The sequence below is a fragment of the Ovis aries genome, chromosome 20 (assembly GCF_016772045.2).
Source record: "Ovis aries strain OAR_USU_Benz2616 breed Rambouillet chromosome 20, ARS-UI_Ramb_v3.0, whole genome shotgun sequence".
NCBI lineage: Eukaryota > Metazoa > Chordata > Mammalia > Artiodactyla > Bovidae > Ovis > Ovis aries.
The window spans coordinates 17,630,437-17,647,927 of record NC_056073.1 but is presented as its reverse complement, the minus strand read 5'-3'; the positions used below and the strand labels follow the sequence as shown (position 1 = coordinate 17,647,927).

At 50.3% G+C, this 17,491-nt stretch overlaps 2 protein-coding genes across 20 annotated transcripts in view; one reads left to right on the top strand and one right to left on the bottom strand.

Annotated features, from left to right (window-relative positions):
- Positions 1-5,603, bottom strand: part of TMEM63B (transmembrane protein 63B) — a 26,157-nt gene extending 20,554 nt beyond the window's left edge. For 2 of the 5 annotated variants that reach the window (XM_027959015.3, XM_060403646.1), the window contains exon 1: positions 5,334-5,603. The gene's annotated coding sequence lies outside the window, so the exon portion shown is untranslated. Of the gene's footprint in view, positions 1-1,651; positions 4,854-5,333 lie in introns of those variants that run through there. The other 3 variants (XM_027959014.3, XM_027959016.3, XM_060403645.1) reach the window with 2 other exon arrangements.
- MRPL14 (mitochondrial ribosomal protein L14) lies at positions 4,993-17,491 on the top strand. 15 transcript variants are annotated; one of them, XM_060403649.1, is made up of 6 exons: positions 4,993-5,072; positions 6,771-6,873; positions 10,339-10,581; positions 10,673-10,784; positions 14,839-14,915; positions 17,009-17,491. In XM_060403649.1, the coding sequence occupies exons 5-6, from the start codon at positions 14,860-14,862 to the stop codon at positions 17,373-17,375; spliced, it is 423 nt and encodes a 140-aa protein (XP_060259632.1). In that variant the 5' UTR covers positions 4,993-5,072; positions 6,771-6,873; positions 10,339-10,581; positions 10,673-10,784; positions 14,839-14,859; the 3' UTR covers positions 17,376-17,491. The 15 variants fall into 15 exon arrangements, with proteins under 15 accessions (XP_060259632.1, XP_060259633.1, XP_060259631.1 ...); XM_060403650.1 differs by having other exon boundaries at positions 10,339-10,587; positions 10,680-10,784; XM_060403648.1 differs by having other exon boundaries at positions 10,339-10,587.

The following is a 17,491-nucleotide window of genomic DNA, read 5'->3' as shown; positions in this document are numbered from 1 at the left end:
CTTCAGAGTGAGATGTTCAACTCTGTCCTCAGAGTAGGGGTCTGAGGATGGGGTCAGTGGGAAGTCCGTTAAAAAGCAGGACTTCTGCATTTGTGCTACCTGTCTCACTCAGCCCAGCCACACCTGTTTACCCTCATTCTTTTTCCTGGGCCATGGCAGGAGCTACACCTTTCTCTCTCTGGTTTCCTCATCTCTCTCCAATTTTCTTTGCATCTGAGTTGTAAGGACTACAATTCCCAGCGTGCCCTGCTCCTGCCCCCAAGCAGGGCAGGCTGGGAATGCCGTGCCCTGCAGCGAGATTTTCCATTGATTGGCAAAGGAAGGAAGAATGAGCCGGGGGCCTCTTAACCAGCCCAAGCTCCCTGTAGCCAGGGAAGTGCCTTCTGGCCTGCTACCCTGACACTGCCAGGCTTTCAAGCTTTCAATGGTCCCAGTGGATGTGGGGGGAGGGGGAGGGAAGGGGCAGCTAGCCCTGATGCCTGGGTTCTGGAAGTGCCTGGGGACCAGCTGGGCAGCGCGCTGGGGAGGCTCCTGGGGTGGAGGAGATGTGTGGGTGTGGTTTCATGGCCCCACCCCCCATCCTACAGGAGGGCCCCTGGGGGCCCCTTCTGCTGACAACACTGAAGCTCTGCTTTGTTGGGGAGGGGGGGGGGGGCAGGGGTGTCCCCAGGGAAGAAAGAAAACCAAAGAAAGAACAACAAACCTAGGATGGGTGTCAGCAACTCTGGGAGCAAGCATCCCCCAGCCCCCTTCGTGGCTCAGAAAGTTTCCCCTGCCCACCCACCAATCCCAGATTTTCCGCTGCCTCTTCCTAACATTTCAACTGCAGGGCAAGAGGCACCAGAGAAGCTGGGGTTGTCTGTGTGTCTCACTTGGTTCCAGGGAGTCTCTGAAAAGCCTGGGTTAAGAAGGCTAAGGGAATAACTGCCTGTGTTCTATGCCTTCCCTCTTCCTTTCCAGCACATGTTGCCTTAATTTTTTTTTTTAATTCAGTAACTATAGCAGGTGCCATGTATAGAGTGCCCACTGTTTCAACAAAGTCACACTGTTCATAAAATAATGGACCTGGGCATCAAACCTAGGTCAACTTTTTTTTTAAAGCCTGAACACTTCAGGGCACCTTGATGCTTTTCCGACATGGCTAGAACAGGATGCTGCAGAAGCTTTGTGAACACTCAGTATGTGTTCTCTGGCTAGGGAAACACCAGAGCACTGAGAGAATGTGTGTGTTTAGGTGTGTAAACTTGTGTTGATATGTGTATCTGTGTGTGTGGAGGTGGGGAGCTGGGTGACTACACGGCTGTCCTTGGAAATGAAGAGAGTTATTAGTATCTAAGTGGAGGTGTATATGTGGGTGTGTCTGGGAGCCTGGGTATGTACATATAAAAAGACCCAGGAAAGGTTAAAGGTAGGTATAGGTATCTTAGGGCTGTAATAATTGGGGAGCCTCTATACTAGTCCAGCAGAAGAGTAGTGAGGGTCAAGGTCTGTGCTTTAGTAACTGAAGCCACCATGTCCACCTCCCTCTTTATAGTCACAAAGCACTCCCTCCTCAGCTGTACTGCTCTTCCCACCTGCACCCAGAAGTAAGCAGGGCACACTCCCCATCGGCAGGGGAGGAAGCAGGGACTGGGGAGGAGAAGCCACTCACAGGGAGGTCACAGGGCAGGAAAGGGTGGAGCCAGGGCTGGTGGCTCAGCTTGCCAGCTTGCCGACTGGGTTACTCCAAGCTCTTAATTGTGGAGGCGGGGTTGCTGGGCTGAATTTCACCCTGGGCAGCTGCTCTCAAAGCCTTCACAGAGAGCAGCTGAGAGAAGGGAAGAGACTGAGGCAGAATATTTGGGGGAGAGAGGGGCATTTCATCCACTCTACAGGGTTGTCTGAGTCAGTGGTATCCCAGAATTTCTCTGGTCTGACATTGAGGCTTTAGCTGGAAAGGTGTAGGGAGAGTGATGGAGGATTTTATTTCTAGCTCACTGAAGGTTATTTTATCATCAAGAAGTGTGTGCATGTTGGGGGGGGGCAGGAAGCTATAAATTAAAATTTTTTTTTCTTAAAGAGTTACTAGGGAAGATTTAATTTAGGACTTGGGATCATAGGAAGGCAGTGTGGTCTGTTGGGAGGAGATAAAGATGGAGACTAGCTCTGTTACTATGTAACCTGTGCCTCAGTCTTTCACTCTGTAACATATTAGTATCCTCACTCCATCCCTACCAACTTCTGAGAGATGGGCAAAAATGTATCCTCAAGTGAGAATAAAAGTAGTAGGAAAAGAATGCATTTATCAAATATCTATTTAATTCTTATTTTATGCCAGCACTGTTGCAAGTGCTTTACAAATATTGTCTCATTTACTCCTCATCACAACCTTAGGAGGACAATGAGGTTCAGAGAGGGTATATCACTTTCCCAATGACACACAGCTAGTCTGTGATAGATCTGGATATGGACTTAGGCAACCTGGCTCAAGTCTATGCTTTTAACTACAGCACTTTGCGGCCTCAGCTAACAGAGGAGTCACTTCCATCAGGAGGCTGGGGGCTGGGGATTGCCAGTTACAGCTCTGGAGAAATGCCACACCCTATTTCTACCTGTTTGCCTTCCCTCTTGCTTCTAGCTCCCTGGGTTTGTGATTTCGGGTTCTGAAGCAGATGGAGGGGACAGGCAACAGAGCCTGGTGGCTAAGAGGATGGGCTCTAGGATGAGACAGATAATGGCTTCTGACCTGAGCACATTACCTCACCACCCTGGGCCTTGGTTCCCTCATCTATAAATGGGGATAATAATTCAGTCACGTGGTTGTTTTGCAAATTACACAAGATGATTTAGGTGAAGCTCTTAGTACAGTGAAAGGCATAAATGGATTCTTAAAAAAAAAATAGCTATTGTTATCAATAAAGTGTGGAATGAAAGGGATTGGTTTAGTGGAGAACTGGTGCAAATCAAAATAAAACAGAACTTAGCATGCCAGAACTCCTCAGTCTAGATGGGCTTCTTGTCGAGATTTAAGGGCTTAGACTGCTTTCAGGACTCAGCCAGTGACTGACAGGGGAATGTTTCTAAACTATTCAAACAAACTGATCCATCCCCAGCAGGCTGGCTGGGGCTGGGGGTTGGGGGAGCACGGGAGGGTGGTGATACACCAGGATGGGTCAGAAGTTCAGAGAGGAGAGCTCTTATTGATCAACTACCAGGCAGGATGCCAGGCTCTTTACCTGTACTATCTAGATTGATCTCCATAATTAATCTTGTAAGGAGGTGGTAGTAAGCATACTTTTTAAATTGACACTAAGGTTCAGAGAAGTTAAGTAACTTGTCAAGGTCACACAGCTAAAGAATGGCAGAGCTGGAATTTGAACCCAGGTCTCCAAGACTGTTATAATTGGAGGGAATTTGTAAGATGTCTAAAAGGGGCTTCTTGGCTACTCACCACCTGCCTTCTGCCTTGCCACATCCCTCCCCTCCCAACCAGAGGCCAAGATCCAACGGGGTGAGCCAACAGCAGGTCCCAGCATGTGCCACCTGGGGCATGCCAGGGCCTGGACCCTCTGGTACCCTGGAAGATAGTCACACTGCCAGTACATGCCTTCTGGTAGCCCCCAGCTGGCAGGGCCACTCCCCTCCTCACAGGTGCCTGGGAGGCAGGACGGGGGGCTCCTCCTCGGGAGGGGCTGGGGATGCAGACTCAGGGAGAGGCTGGAGAGCGGTCTTGGGTACCGAAGTCCTGGTCCTCCCAACTGTGCGCCCCCCAACCCCCTCAGCCCCTTCTAGGAAAGTGGAGTGCTGAGCGGCCAGTCCTCCACCCAAGGGACCCAGGCAGGTGGCAGCACAGAGCCCCAAGGGCAGCCGGCCCCTCTGACCTCTCCTCTCCACTTCCCAAGGGTCCTTATCTTTTTGGGGAAGAAGGCGCCAAAGCTTTGGGACTGTCCACCCTCGGAGGTTAGGGAGGGTTAGGGACAAAGCACACCCCCTCCCCCCAGCAGGGCCTTTGCCCCACTCCGGTTCCGCGGACCAATCCTTTCCCCACCGCACCCTCCAACGCAGGCCCGGGCGGCTCCTGAATGAACTGCACTGTGTGGGGCGCAAGGAGAGGACACGCTCCCGGGGCCAGTAGCCTCCCCAGTCCTCCGACCAGTCCCCAGACCGGCCGAGGGCAGCGGCCGGCCTCGCGCCAGCTCTCGCGAACCCTGCCCTTGCCCGAGCCCGAACCCCCTGCCCCGGGCCGGCTTCGGGGGTACTCGGCCCCTGGAGTCGGGGAAAAGATAAAAAAGACGCCGAGGGCATTGGACTTGGCGACCCTGGAATCCAGAACTCGGGGGCGGGGGCGGCAGATTCCCTACCGCGGCGGCGGGCTGATCGCGCGCAGCTGGAACCCCGGAGGGGCGCGGAGGGGACGCGCACCTGGACGGGGCAGGTGGGGAGGAGAGTGGTGCTAGGGGACCGGGGGCGGAGGTCCCACCCGTTGGATCTCTCGAGGGGTGGGGACAGAGGGCGGAGTACCTCTGGACCCCAGGCAGGGGTCGGAGGACTCACATGATAGGCTCTGGATGGTGCAGGGGTTGGGGGCAGAGCGAGGCACCCCTGGGTCCCGCGGGCCCCAGGCACCTCTGGGTCCCGCAGGAGGTTGAAAGGGAGGGGACGCGCAGCTGAGATCGGGGTTTTTCTTTAGGGTGGTGGTGGGATCCTCAAAGAAAAGAGACGGGGCTGGGGAAGGGTCGCGTACTCACCCCCCAGGCGCAGACTCGGCTCCGGCTCCGAGCCCCGGGTTGGGGCGGGGCGGGGCTGGGGGAGGGGGAGGGGGAGTCGCTGGGCGGCTGGAGCTCCGGGCTCCTGCGGCGGCCGCGGCAGTGTCTGGGGGAGGGGGAGCGGGAGGAGGGAGGGGGAGCAGGAGGAGGGGCGGGGCCGCACAGGCCACACCCCCCACGCCAGGACACGCCAGGCGCGCGCACCCTCAGATCGCCGCCCTCCCGGCTGGGTCCGCCGCGCAAGCGCAGAGTGTGAGGCCGCGTGGGGGGGAAGGCGGCGCCCGGCCAGTGGGGCCCGCGGCAGGATATTCCTGGGCGGCGAAGGCGGTATGGAGTGTGTCTGGGGGGAAGGGACGTCACGCTCCTGACTTTCTGCTTCCCGTCTTTCTTTCTTTCCGGCTGGAGCCGTGGAGCGCTCCCCCGGGGTGGGTGAGGAAGGGCCGGAGTGCGGAGATCGTGGGCCTTCTAGGGGCAGAGGGTCCCGACGGAGAGGGAGGCCTCTGACCCGGACCCTGCTCCCTCCCAGTGTCCGAGGGCGGCCCCGCTCTCCTGGGCCTCTGAGACCCAGCGCCCCCTGCCCGCTCTCACCTGCTTTTTGGGGGTTGGGGCGGGCTGCCGCCAGGCTTCACAAGGTGGCCTAGGCCGATCAGTCTGGCACGGCTCCTCCGGTTTGTCTTATTTCTGTCTTTCTCCCTTTCCTTTCCCGACTTGGGTCTTGAGATGACTTTGTGACTCTTTTGCCAGGCGCTTCTCTGGTGTGGAAAGTGAGTCCACCGCTTTCACAGTCATGCCGATGAGTGGCTCCCCCGGCTCCAGGGGGTTCCCTGGTTTCTCATTTCACCCGAGGCTGCATCTGCCAGGGATTAAGACTGGAAAGATGAGAGAGAGAGGGTGTGTGTGTGTGTGTCTGCGCGTGTGCATAACTCCTGTATGTTACCCACAAAATAGATGACAAAGGCATAGGAAATACCAACTTGTTTAACTGTGGGCTCATGGAAGGCTTTCTTCCCTTCAAGCTAGAGAACAAGCTTGCGGACAGAAGGGAAATACTGCTTTACGTGGTGGGTAGTAAATGAACTTTGCCACCCTAAGAGATTGATGGGCTGAATTTATAAAGAGGTTAATAAAATAGCGTATGATGGAGTCACTTTGGGTTACTGGGGGAAAGCTGGAAGGTTGGCAGATACTTGTGGGGTTGCTGGACAGAAAATGGGCACTGCCTATTTGGTTGTGGTTGGTTGGTGTGTCTGCTCTCTGCTGGGTTTTTCAAGGGCTCATTAGTAGCTTGTGGAAGGCACTGGTAAGGTTTACATGCAGTTCAAACTGAATTCCCATTCCAACTGTGCCATTGGTTAGCTGGAAATCAATTTAGTGGCTCATGGCCATCATTTAAGAAAAAGTGAAGTAGAATAGAAAATATCAGTGCATTGTACTTAGGAAGGGTAAGTATTGTTTCTGGACACCTGCTTCAAGTATACACACGTGGAAGTGTGTGTAAGTATATTAGGAGGTGTTATACAATGTGTTTCTGTGTGTCACTAAAGTTTGAAGCATGTTGATTTCCTATGTTCTCCTGTTTGTGGTCTTGCCTTCATCAACCTGAGTTTTCAGTCATTTAAAATTGTCTGTGAGGATGCAGTCAGGACAGCAGGGATATGTAGTAAGGAGTAGGGTAGGTTGGTTTTTTCAGGGAGGCTGTGCTAGAGGAAAATTCACTCTTCACTCATGGAATTATGTACAATGGAAGAAAGAGGATTTTGTTGGAGTAGGAAATGTTACTTAGGAAGGACAGAAAGGGAGATGGGGTTAAGCCATGTTTGGCAGACTGCCTGGTGGGAGGAGTCCTTGTAGGCTTGGATTCTGGGAGCTGTTTTGGGTAGGAGCAAGCAGTTTGGATGACAAGGAATCTTCTCTTTGTGTTGTTGTTTTTCCCTTGTGTAGAACTGTCCATTTTACCCTTAGAGCTTCTTGGATGTGTATTTCCTATGGAACTTTTTACATATTGTGTTGATTTTTTGGTTGTAGAGCTGGTGCGATCCCTTGCCGAGTAGCACTTGTAATAGGTATCTGGAAAGTGGAAGTGGAGCCCCTGTTACCTGGTTTGGGGACCCCTGAGGATCACTAGAAGGTATTTCTCATGTATTATTATCTTTTTAATAATGCAGTTAGGTATGTTAACACGTGGTGGATTCCCAATCGATTTCTGCCTGTGCCTAGTTAAGAGTCACCACATATTAACAGAGGAAACATTTCAGAAAGCCCAAAGTGAGAATTGAATTGAGTACACTGTGGAATACAGGAAGAGACAACGGCCAAAATGTTTTATTATTGCTCCTGAATATGAATGGTACAAACCTTCCCTGGAATTCATATTTCAGAAGGGAGCCTGTTGGGCACTGAACACAATTATTTATACTCTCCTCAGCTTTTAGCATCTTACATGATGCAAGAGTCCTTTGAAGCCTGTCTCACCCCACTCTTGTCTTGGTGTTATGACACCTGGACCCACATAAGATGGATTTTCCTGTTGTTTTTGTTACTGGAATAGTTCTTATGGCCATGAAGGGGCTTGGGAGGGTTTCAGAAATCAGGTTACAATTGATCTTCTTTTTTAGAAGCTGACGGTTTGTTCTGGGTTGTGGCTCACCCTGGTGCAATTTTACACGTGTGTTAACAATGACAACCAGCTTGTGTGAGAAGGCTATGATTCAGATCCCAGAAACATTGCTCTGGGTCAAGTAATATGCTCTCTTCTGAAAGGTGCCGGGGGACTTCCCTGGTGGTCCAGTGGTTGAGAATCTGCCGTGCAGTGCATGAGACACTGATTTCATCCCTGGTCTGGGAACTAGGATCATGTGTGATGTGTAACAACTAAGCCCTTGTATGGTAACTGTGCAGCCAGATGAATAATTAATTAAAACAAAAAAGGTGCCAGGTAGCCTATTATTCCCCAATGAAACACAGCTCAGAATGGGAAAGTTTCCTTGTCAAAAGCTTAAAAAAAAATCATCTATGTAATTAGAAAAGAGGGACCACTTTTCCATATCTACCTTAAAAGAAAATTATTAATGTATTTGGCTGTGCTGGGTCTTGGTTGCTGCACGGGCTTTCTCTCGTTGTGGTGAGCGACCTTCTCGTGGTGGTGGCTTCTCTCATGGCGCACAGGTTCTAGGGCGCAAAGGCTTCCGTAGTTGGGGCATGTGGGCTCAGTAGTTGTGGCATGGTGCGTGGGCTTAGTTCTCCAAGGCACATGGGATCTTCCCAAACCAGGGATGGAACCTGTATCTCCTGCATTGACAGGTGGATTCTTATCCACTTCTCCACCAGTGAAGCCCTTCTATGTGTACCTTAAGCTGAAACACACTTTCAGGACTGAGTGATCTTTGACACCCATAGTGTTGCCTTGAGAATCGGGAAGTGAGGCTGTTTTCACTGGTCAGAATCCAGACAGGGATTCCCCGACTTGAAAACAGCCCCTTCTGTGAGTGAAGCTAAAACACTTTCATTTCCATGCCTCCTTGCTCTTCCCAATGACCCCTGCTTGACAGAGTCACTGAGGCCTGGAGAAGTGGATTCCAAGGTCATAGACTTGGCAGGAGAAGAGGGGAGGCAGGGGTGGAGGAGATACCTTTCTTTGGGCTTTTCATCCCACCCCAACCACCCCCCTGCCATTGCCTGCCCATCTGACATCTCCATAAACCTAGCTCCTTGCCACTGGCTTGGTAGAAGTGATTAAGTGGAATTTAACTTTGCCTTGTACAGTTTTTCCCAGTTTGACCATACCAGGAATGTTACAAACTTCTGGAAATATAGGTGTTTGCACGCCTGTGAGGTGGAGATGGCAGGGGATCAAAGCTAGAATAGATTAAAACCTACATATTGAAAAACCAACTTGAATAATCAAGAACTGTCAGATATTTTTAAGAACCATGATTTTAAATACTCCTGTAACAAAGTGGAACAAACAAATATAGATGTTAATAAACACATAAAGGTAAATAAACAGAGACAAGAACCCTGGAAATGTTTTTTTTCTTTGTGAGTCAGCTTGAGAACTGGATGGAATTCCCTGGTGGTTCCGCGGTTAGGATGCCAGGCTCTTACTGCTGAGGGCCTGGGCTCAGTCCCCGGTCGGAGAACTAAGATCCCACAGGCTGTGCAACCTCACAGACAAGAACATACCCCACACAGCCCAAGTACTCTTTCTCCTCTCTCAAAGCTGTCACATAATCTTTTAAAATTCAAAACAGTTATCTTTATTTTCAATAGATATCTCCTCTACACACAGCACAGCCTAGGACCAACTCTAAAGCTGATTCTGATACACCTGCAAAGGTGTGAGTTTTCACAGTTGCTACTATCAAGAAGCAAACATCCAGGACTTCCCCAAAAGAAAAAAAAATGGAGAATTGGGGTCCTCATTGGTAGTCATGGTAGAAACAGCACATCAAGCTGTTGAGGGATGTTTGCTTCTTTTGAAAACAGTTGTTGGCTCCGCTGCACGGGCGTGTGGGATCTCAGTTCCCCAGCTGGGGGTCAAGCCTGTGCCTCCTGCAGTGCAAGCGCAGAGTCCTAACCACTGGACCACCAGGGAAATCCTGGATGTTTGCTTCTTGATAGTAGACACTGAAAACTCACACCTTTGCAGGTGTATCAGAATCAGCTTGAGAGCTGGTCCTAGGCTGTGCTGTGGGTAGAGCAGATATCTATTGAAAAGATGGCTGTTTTGATTTTTAATAGATGATGTGGCAGCTCTGAGAAAGGAGAAAGAGTACTTGGGACTGTGTGGGGTATGTTCATTTCTGTAAAGTTTATTAGTGGTTAAAGCAGCACTTTACCTGCTCAGGTATTATGCTGGTGTAGTAGAAACAGCTTTCTACCCTTCTTCCATTCCTAGGACAAGTCGCTTAGCAATTCTGACTTAATTTTGGCACTCTGTTGAACCTTCAGAACTGTTCAGAAATCCTTAGTGGAATCAACCCCCCCCAAACGGTTGCTCTTTGTCATCTGTACCTGTCTTTGTGTTTCTGTTGGGTGCTCGGGAATGAAGTCAGCCAGGAAAGTGATCTGTGTGAAAATACTTTGAGAATTGTGAGATGGTGTATAAACACAAAACTACTGAAAGAGACTCCTTCCCCAGCAAAACAATAATGAGTATTTAAGCAACTTATTAAGAGTAGTTTTTGGTCCAGAATGATTGGGGCGAAACCTGCAGGAGATTGGAGGAGCTGTCTGCATGACAGGGTGACGGGTCCAAGGAGGTCTGTCTCTCTCTCTTTTTTTTTAATTTGTTGAAGCTGCCAGGCCTCAGTGTTTTCCTGCTTTAATGAAGAAGAACATTTATATCTTTATAGTAGGCAGAGTTTGTCTGTTTTGTGGCTGGACCTTGCATTTAATTTCTCTTAGTGTTTTTCCCTTCTTCCGCTTACTAACAGAATCCCCTTTAAACTGTCATTTGTGATTGTGTTGAGCTCTTTGTTTTCTCTCTCTTCTTTAGAACCCAGACCTAAAGAGGGAAATTGTTTGGGTAGAAACAATGTATAAATGTACATGGATCTGTGATACTAAGTATAATACTTTGCTGATCTTAAAGCTCAAGTAGGCTTCCCAGGTGGCACTAGTGGTAAAGAACCCACCTGCCATTAAAGGAGACGTAAGAGACACTGGTTCGATCCCTGGGTCAGGAAGATCTCCTGGAGGGGGGCATGGCAACCCACTGCAATATTCTTGCCTGGAGAATCCCATGGACAGAGGAGCCTGGTGGGCTACAGTCCCTGGGGTTGCGAAGAGTCGGACATGACTTAAGAGACTTAGCAGGCACACATGCAAAGCTCAAGTAATGGTACTTTCTAGCTTTCTACAAAGCATCCCTCTGCTTTTTTAGTTCAGTCTGTCTGTATTAAAATTAGCTAAAAATGAGCTCTCAGTTTCTAGGAAGCTCCCCCAAGCCAGTGGAAGGCTGAATGAAGGGCACAGGAAAGACCACCAACCCTCCAATACTGAGTCTCTCTAGACCTGGATGGTGAATTGCAGTTGCAGGTAAATAGTATTCATTGAACAGATGTTCCCTGAGCTCCATTTGTGTACCCAGCACTGTTGTAGGTCCTGAGCAGGCAGCTCTGGACAGGGCAGGCGCCGTTCTGCCATCACAGAGTCCAGTGGGACCCACCCTAACCCGAAGTGATGCCAAGTGAAAAACTCACCTATGTGTCCCTGTGAAATCTGCAGTCCACCTGGACCTTCACAACTGAAGGGAGAGCTTAAACCAGGATGGAAAATAAGCATGACTCTTGGGTTATATTAAGTAATTTCTGTCTCTCTCATCTTCTTCCTCTTGCCCTCCCTGTTCCCCCACCACCAGAGGTTGTGATTCATGTGCTCAACCTGGAGGACAGTACTCCACGCTGATCAGGAAGTGGCCTGAAAAGCCATCTCTGGCACCATAGTCTTCGGAATACTTTGTCTCCTCTGAGTGAGAGTGTAGAGGAGGAAATACCATTGGAGTTAGCTTGCTGTGCAAACACAGGACTCAGAATAACGTTGTTTGTGAAACAGAGCAGTATATATAGTCTGATCCGAAGTGGATCAGGGCCTGTGTCTACAGGATGGATTGTCCTAAGAAATAACATCAAGGTCAGTCAAAGTTGCTGTGAAGTAAATTACTGCCTCCATCACTCCTCCCTGATCTGAACCAGTTGTTCAGTGGTGGGATGAGGTGTTTTTCCACAGTGGGCAGTGATGGCGCCAGGCCCAGGAGATGATTCCAGGGGCCTTTAGACGTAGCATGGGCTCATCCTCCCACGACTAGCACCGTGGGTCTCCTAAAGCCTGTTTGCATGTGATGTGTGGGTTCCTGATAAACAGATAAGATTTCCCTGTGTGGAGCCATGGGTGGGGGAATCTGCCTTTTGGCTACCTCATTTATTTTATTCATTAAATATTTATTGCATTCCCACTCTGTAAGGACCTGCTGGGATTCTTTGCTGGGGTGCTGTGGAGGGGACCACAGCTTTTTTTTTTTTTAATATACAAATATATTTGGTTATTTTATGCTTTCAGGTTCATAGGAATGCTTGCTGCTGTCCACTGGATGTCTTTTAAGTCCTTTGGGTCTGGAGGTCACTATCAGCTCCGCCAAAGACCTAGTGAAAAGTCTCTGAATTGGGCTTTTTCTTGTGAAAATGGAGGTGCTCCCTGGAGATGGGAATGTGTTACTCTTGTGTTCGAGGGCAGTACAAATGATCCTCTCTGTGTGTGTGTGAGTCCTGAATTCCTGTAGAGAGTTCAGATACCACGTTGTCAAGATCTCTGTGGTCTCTGAGTTTTGGATAGTGAGTAGCAAGAACTGGAATGTTAAGGGATATCAGCCTTATCTTAAAAAAAAAAAAATCCAAATTTATTCCACGTCTGAGTTTGGTGATGAAAGTTGGAGCCACGGAGTTCCTTGGCACAGACGCCCAGATGTCCTCGGTGTGCAGTAGGGGCGGCAGCGGATGCTGCAGCCTCATACAGAGCTGCTCGGAGGAGGTGTGTTTGGAGCCAGGGCTGCTGAGTTGGGCAGAGGTGAACCCAGAGAGTGGGGGTGGCTTTGAGCAAGGCGCAGAGACGGGCCGGTTGTGATTTGTGTACAGACCGCCCTGCAGGCTTCCGGGAGGTGCCTTGAATGGGAGAGTTTGTTATTCCCAAGGCAGGGAAAATTCTGGGAAGCCTGTAGGCTCCTCTGCACTTGTTGGACTCCCATGAGTACGGTGGAGGAAATGGTGCTGAGTGGAGAGGCTGGGTGTTGCTGTCCTCAGGAGAGGGAATGTGGGTGCAGCTGGGCTCGCTTGGGGGTTCTGAGGAGCCTCTTTCCTCCCAGGAGAGCAAGCAGGGGCCCCAGAGTGAGATGGGGAGGCTTGGCAGAGACTGGACATAGCATCAACCTGGACCAGAAAGACTGCTTTTCAGAGCTCTTTTAAAAAAAAAAAAACACGCCAATTTTCCATTATTGTTCAGTGTGAGGAGCTCTTCTTGCCACCTACACTACAAATTGTCTTCAAAACCTAAATTGGATAAAAGTGAATAAGTTTCACCTGCTGTTTGTCTACGTTTCAGTTGACTCAGCAAGCACTGAGTTGGTTGGGGCTGAGTAAAACATGCCTGTGATAGCAGTATTCCCGATGGAACAAAGATGATCTAATGATCGGAAAAGTATTAACATTTAAATTGAAGTTAGCACGTTAACTCCACTGAATAAGAGAGTGTGGGTTTGGGAAGCCAACTACTGCCGTTCAGATTTCAGCTTTTGTTGCTCCCGGCTGTGCAACTTGGGCAGATTATCTAACCTCTCTGGACCTCATTTCCTCAAGTATAAAGTAGGGTGAATAATAGTGCCCATTTCATAGTTTTGGGGAAACTTAAATGAGCTGATAATGGAAAGTGCTGAGACACTGTGTAACTACTCTACCAAATCCATTTTCATAAAGGAAGCAAGCAGAAAAAGACCAGGTGACCCCCAAAGCTGCTTCTGGCCCCGAGCCCCTGTGTGAAGTGGGCTTTGTACGGAGAGTGAGTCCACACAGTGTGGAGGGCAGACCCTTGGGCCAAAGCTGGGTCCACCTCTGGTTCTGCTTGTGCCCTTGGCTAGTTATGAGGCTTAATGCAAGTCCCCGTCTCTCTCTGTTATCTCAGTTTCCTCATCTTCAAAACGGATGTGATATGATGACGATGATGATGGAGAGGGCTGATAGGTATTGAGTGGGCACACTGGGCTCCGTGCTTTGCATGGTTTACCTCACGACCGCCTTGTGAGTAGGTGTTACTGGTGGGGAAACCCCGAGTTACAGTTGGGGAAGCCGAAGCTGATAGTTCCTTGTCCAGGGCCGCGGAGCTGTGAAGGTAAAGCTGGCGTCATCTGATAGTCTTTGATTCTATGTGTCAGTTGTTCTATAAGTTGACCATCTTCTTTTGCATGTAATTTTCTGATCACTTGGGCCACTCCTCCTTGGGTTGTCTTAAGGAAACACTGGAGAATAAGCTTGAGGTTTGAGGTTAAATCATAGTTAATAAGCATTTCTGGAGTGTTTAGGTATTTCTGTGAAAGTAAATAGTGAGTTTTCCCCACCTTTATTAAATAAAATCTTATCTAAGGTGCTTTGAACTTAGGCAAGGCAGAGCTGTGTGTAAATACTACAGTGGTAGAGGCTTTCTCAGCAGAGCTCTTGAATGAGGCCCTCTGTGGCCAAACATTTGGGTGGAAAACAGGCCTGTTTTGCAGCTGGAATTACCAATTGGTTGTAGGTTTTTCTTAAATATTCCCCTCACTGACACCCAGGTATTGCGGAAACCTGGGGATGGGCCATAGTTTTTGGTGTTATGGAGCCACGGGGTTGAGGTTCTGCAAGCTGGCGTCACCAGTGTTGGGCTGCTGTTTACTCTTTTATCTCCACCTTGTTCTCCCAAACCCCACTTTCAGCTGCTGTGTGGGGCAGGTAGTTTCCCTGATCCAAATAGAGACCGAGGTCACTGACTTGGCGAGGGCGTCCTTTGCACTGCTTTGCTAACCCTGAGCTGTCCAGGTGTCTGGCTTTTACATTTGAGGGAAAGGTGATGTGGTGGTGGACAACCTGGGTGGTTCCTCCGGGTAATCTGCTCTCCTCCAAGGAGTGGAAGTTCTGATTTCAAGAGGCACTTGAGTGTCAACAAGGGACCAGTGTCCTCTGTGGAGGATGTGGGAAGTGATCCCTGCCTGGCTGTGTCCCATGGGATTCCTTTCTCCCTCCTGCCTGTGGAAGTGATGTAATGGTGAAGACACTCGCTGTGCTCTTGTGTTACCCACAGTGAGAACTGCTGCGGGCCATTCCAGCCCTCTGACCCCAGTTAGAACATGAATCAGCAAAACTGTTGCTGGAGTTCATCTAATCATCTGCCTATCTTTTAACCACTAAGATTTATATTTAGTGACTAATGATCTTGTGCCCAAAGTGCCATCTCCCACACAAGTCCCCAATAGTCTTTCAAACCAAACAAAACAAAAGCCAAATACACCAAACTACTGGCTCTGAGTGAGGACACTGACTTAGAAATAAATCTTTGCCCCTCTCTTTCCCTGCAGGAGTTGCCATCTTGGAATCCCATGGCTTTCCCTAGCGGGCTCCACATGAGCAGAGCATTCAGCCAGCGCTATTTCAGGTAACTTTTCCTAATGAGTTCTTCCAGCTGTGTCTTTGAGTAAGCCTCCCATCAGGGCTGAGTATTGTGGTGACTAGAGTGGCAGTGGATACTCAGGGAGGTGGGCTTGGGGTCCGGGCAGACTAAAGGAATAGATGGAGCTGGGGTTTGGGCAGCCCGGGTTGGGGGATGGGGGTAGGTAAAGGGCTGATGGTGCTGTTGGGGACGGGACTGGGAATGGACCCAGAGGAAGATGAAACCTCCACGCCTACCAGACTCTTCCAGTGAAAATGCTGTCTCTTGATCCTGTTCTTCCCTAAGTGCATTAAAGCCTTCTCTTTTAAGAATAAGTATCTATGTATTTATGTGTATAACTGAATAACTTTGCTGTGCATGTGAAATTAACATGTTGCACTTCAGTTTAAAACATATATATAAGTGAATAAAAGTAGGGAGCAAAACTCTTCTCTTTTTAAAATGGAATATATGTATTTTTACATCACAGGCTTATGACCACTCAAGCATGAGGAAAGTGTGGCAGCCTCCCCCTTCCCGTTTAGATGCTAAGCCAGGGCGGAGAGTGCAGGTTGCATTCCTGTTGGCAAACATGCCTTTTGGCCCTGTTCATGCACTCATTCCGCAAGCGTTTACTGAGCCCTGTGCCTGGGTTTGGTCACAGAGAGATGAATAAGACTTGCTTCCTGCCCTGGCAGAGTTCTCACAGTTGGCCATGGGAGCAAAGTTGGAAACAAATAACTCTAAGAAAAATGTGACCAGTATAATAATAGAGGCTTGTACAGTTCTTTGGAAGGCTCAAGACAGGGGCTGCTAATAGAGGAGGAAGAGGGGGGAAGGGGGAGGAGGCGGACAGAGGCCGCCTTCCTGGAAGGGAAGTGGGGGCAGGCCCTGTCCTGGCCCCCAGAGAGGGCTGTGAGGCTGGGCAGGCTTGGAGAGCTCCAGGGGTTCCCGGCCCTGGGGCTCAGAGCAGATGTGTGAGCGGCAGGAGGTGGAGGACCTGAGAAGACAGGTACGTTAGGGCCAGGTTGTTGACAGTATAGACAAGGGGAACCACTGAACAGTCCCGAGCAAGGGAGTGGCCTCCGTTTTATATTCTAAAAAGAGGTCTTGGTTGGCAGAGTGAGGTATGCAGGGAGCTGCTTAGGACACGAACATAATGGTTTGGTGTAAGAGTGTGAGCTGCTGGATGAAGGAATTTGTTGATGGGGTGGAGGGGAGGGTCAGAGGTGTTCAGGAGGTGGTGCCAGTAGAGGTTGGATGGAGAGAGGTTTATGGCTCGCGAGCTAGAGTTTCTGGAGAAGCCACTGTCTAGGCAGAAAGCCCACCAGCTGGAGGAGGCTTGCAGGGGAGGCAGTGAGGTCACTGTGGAACTGACTGAATTTGCAGCCTCGGTAGGACGCTTGAGGAGCTTGGAGTGGAACTGCAGGACTGGAAGATAGGCAAGGCCAAGGGCTGGAGATGGAGTTCACTAGTCAGAAACAACAGGGATAGATGACATCGCCCAGGGCAGGCATGCAGAAGGAGAGAAGAGAGCCGTGGGTCACCCCAGAGAACCAGCACTGGGGTCCTAGTGGCAGAGGAAACTAGAATTCCTGCTGTCATCAGGTGGCTCAACAGTAGCCCATTTGCCTTTAATAGTGCTCTTTCTAGTGGGGGGACGTTAAAAGATTGTTAGCTTATTTTCAATTTCTGCTGTGCTGTGTCAAGGGACTCCCTAGGCAGACATACCCACTCAGATCTAATGGTTCCCAGCACCATGCAGATGGGACATCTGGGAGTCAGTGTTTTCAGGGGGAGCAGGTTTCGCAGGCTTGGCAGGGACAAGGCCTGGCCTATAGGTATTCCCTTAATCCTCCGAGGCCTGTTGGAAACCAGAGGCCATGCCGTTCACTGTAACAGAATATTGGGTCCCCTTTAAAACCCACCCAGATCAAGGTCCTGACCTGGCACCAGAAGCTGTAACAAACTTCTTACAGTGAGGGCGCCCCCGGTGTCAGGGCCCTGCTGATGTGCGCGCTGCAAGCCGGGCCTGGCCGAGGCTGCTGCGCCCTGGCCGGCAGAGCTGCAGGCCTCAGACTTTCTTCCTCTTCCACCAGCACCACCGGCAGCCTCGGCGCAATTCAGAAGCTGACGCGGGTGCGCGTGGTGGACAACAGCGCCCTGGGGAACACCTCTTACCATCGCCCTCCTCGCTGCATCCACGTCTATAACAAGAACGGGGTGGGCAAGGTGGGCGACCGGATCCTGCTGGCCATCAAGGGGCAGAAGAAGAAGGCGCTTATCGTGGGGCATCGCATGCCTGGCCCCACGATGACCCCCAGGTTTGACTCCAACAACGTGGTCCTCATTGAGGACAACGGGAACCCGGTGGGGACCCGAATCAAGACACCCATCCCCACCAGCCTCCGGCAGAGGGAAGGCGAGTTTTCCAAGGTGCTGGCCATCGCACAGAACTTCGTGTGAGCGGAGCCCAGGCACCGGCCGCGGGGGCTCGTGGATGGAGCCATTCTGAGAACTGTGCCTCTGCTGAGAGGGAGCCCGGGAACGGTGTCCTGTGGGAAAATAAACGCTTCCATGTA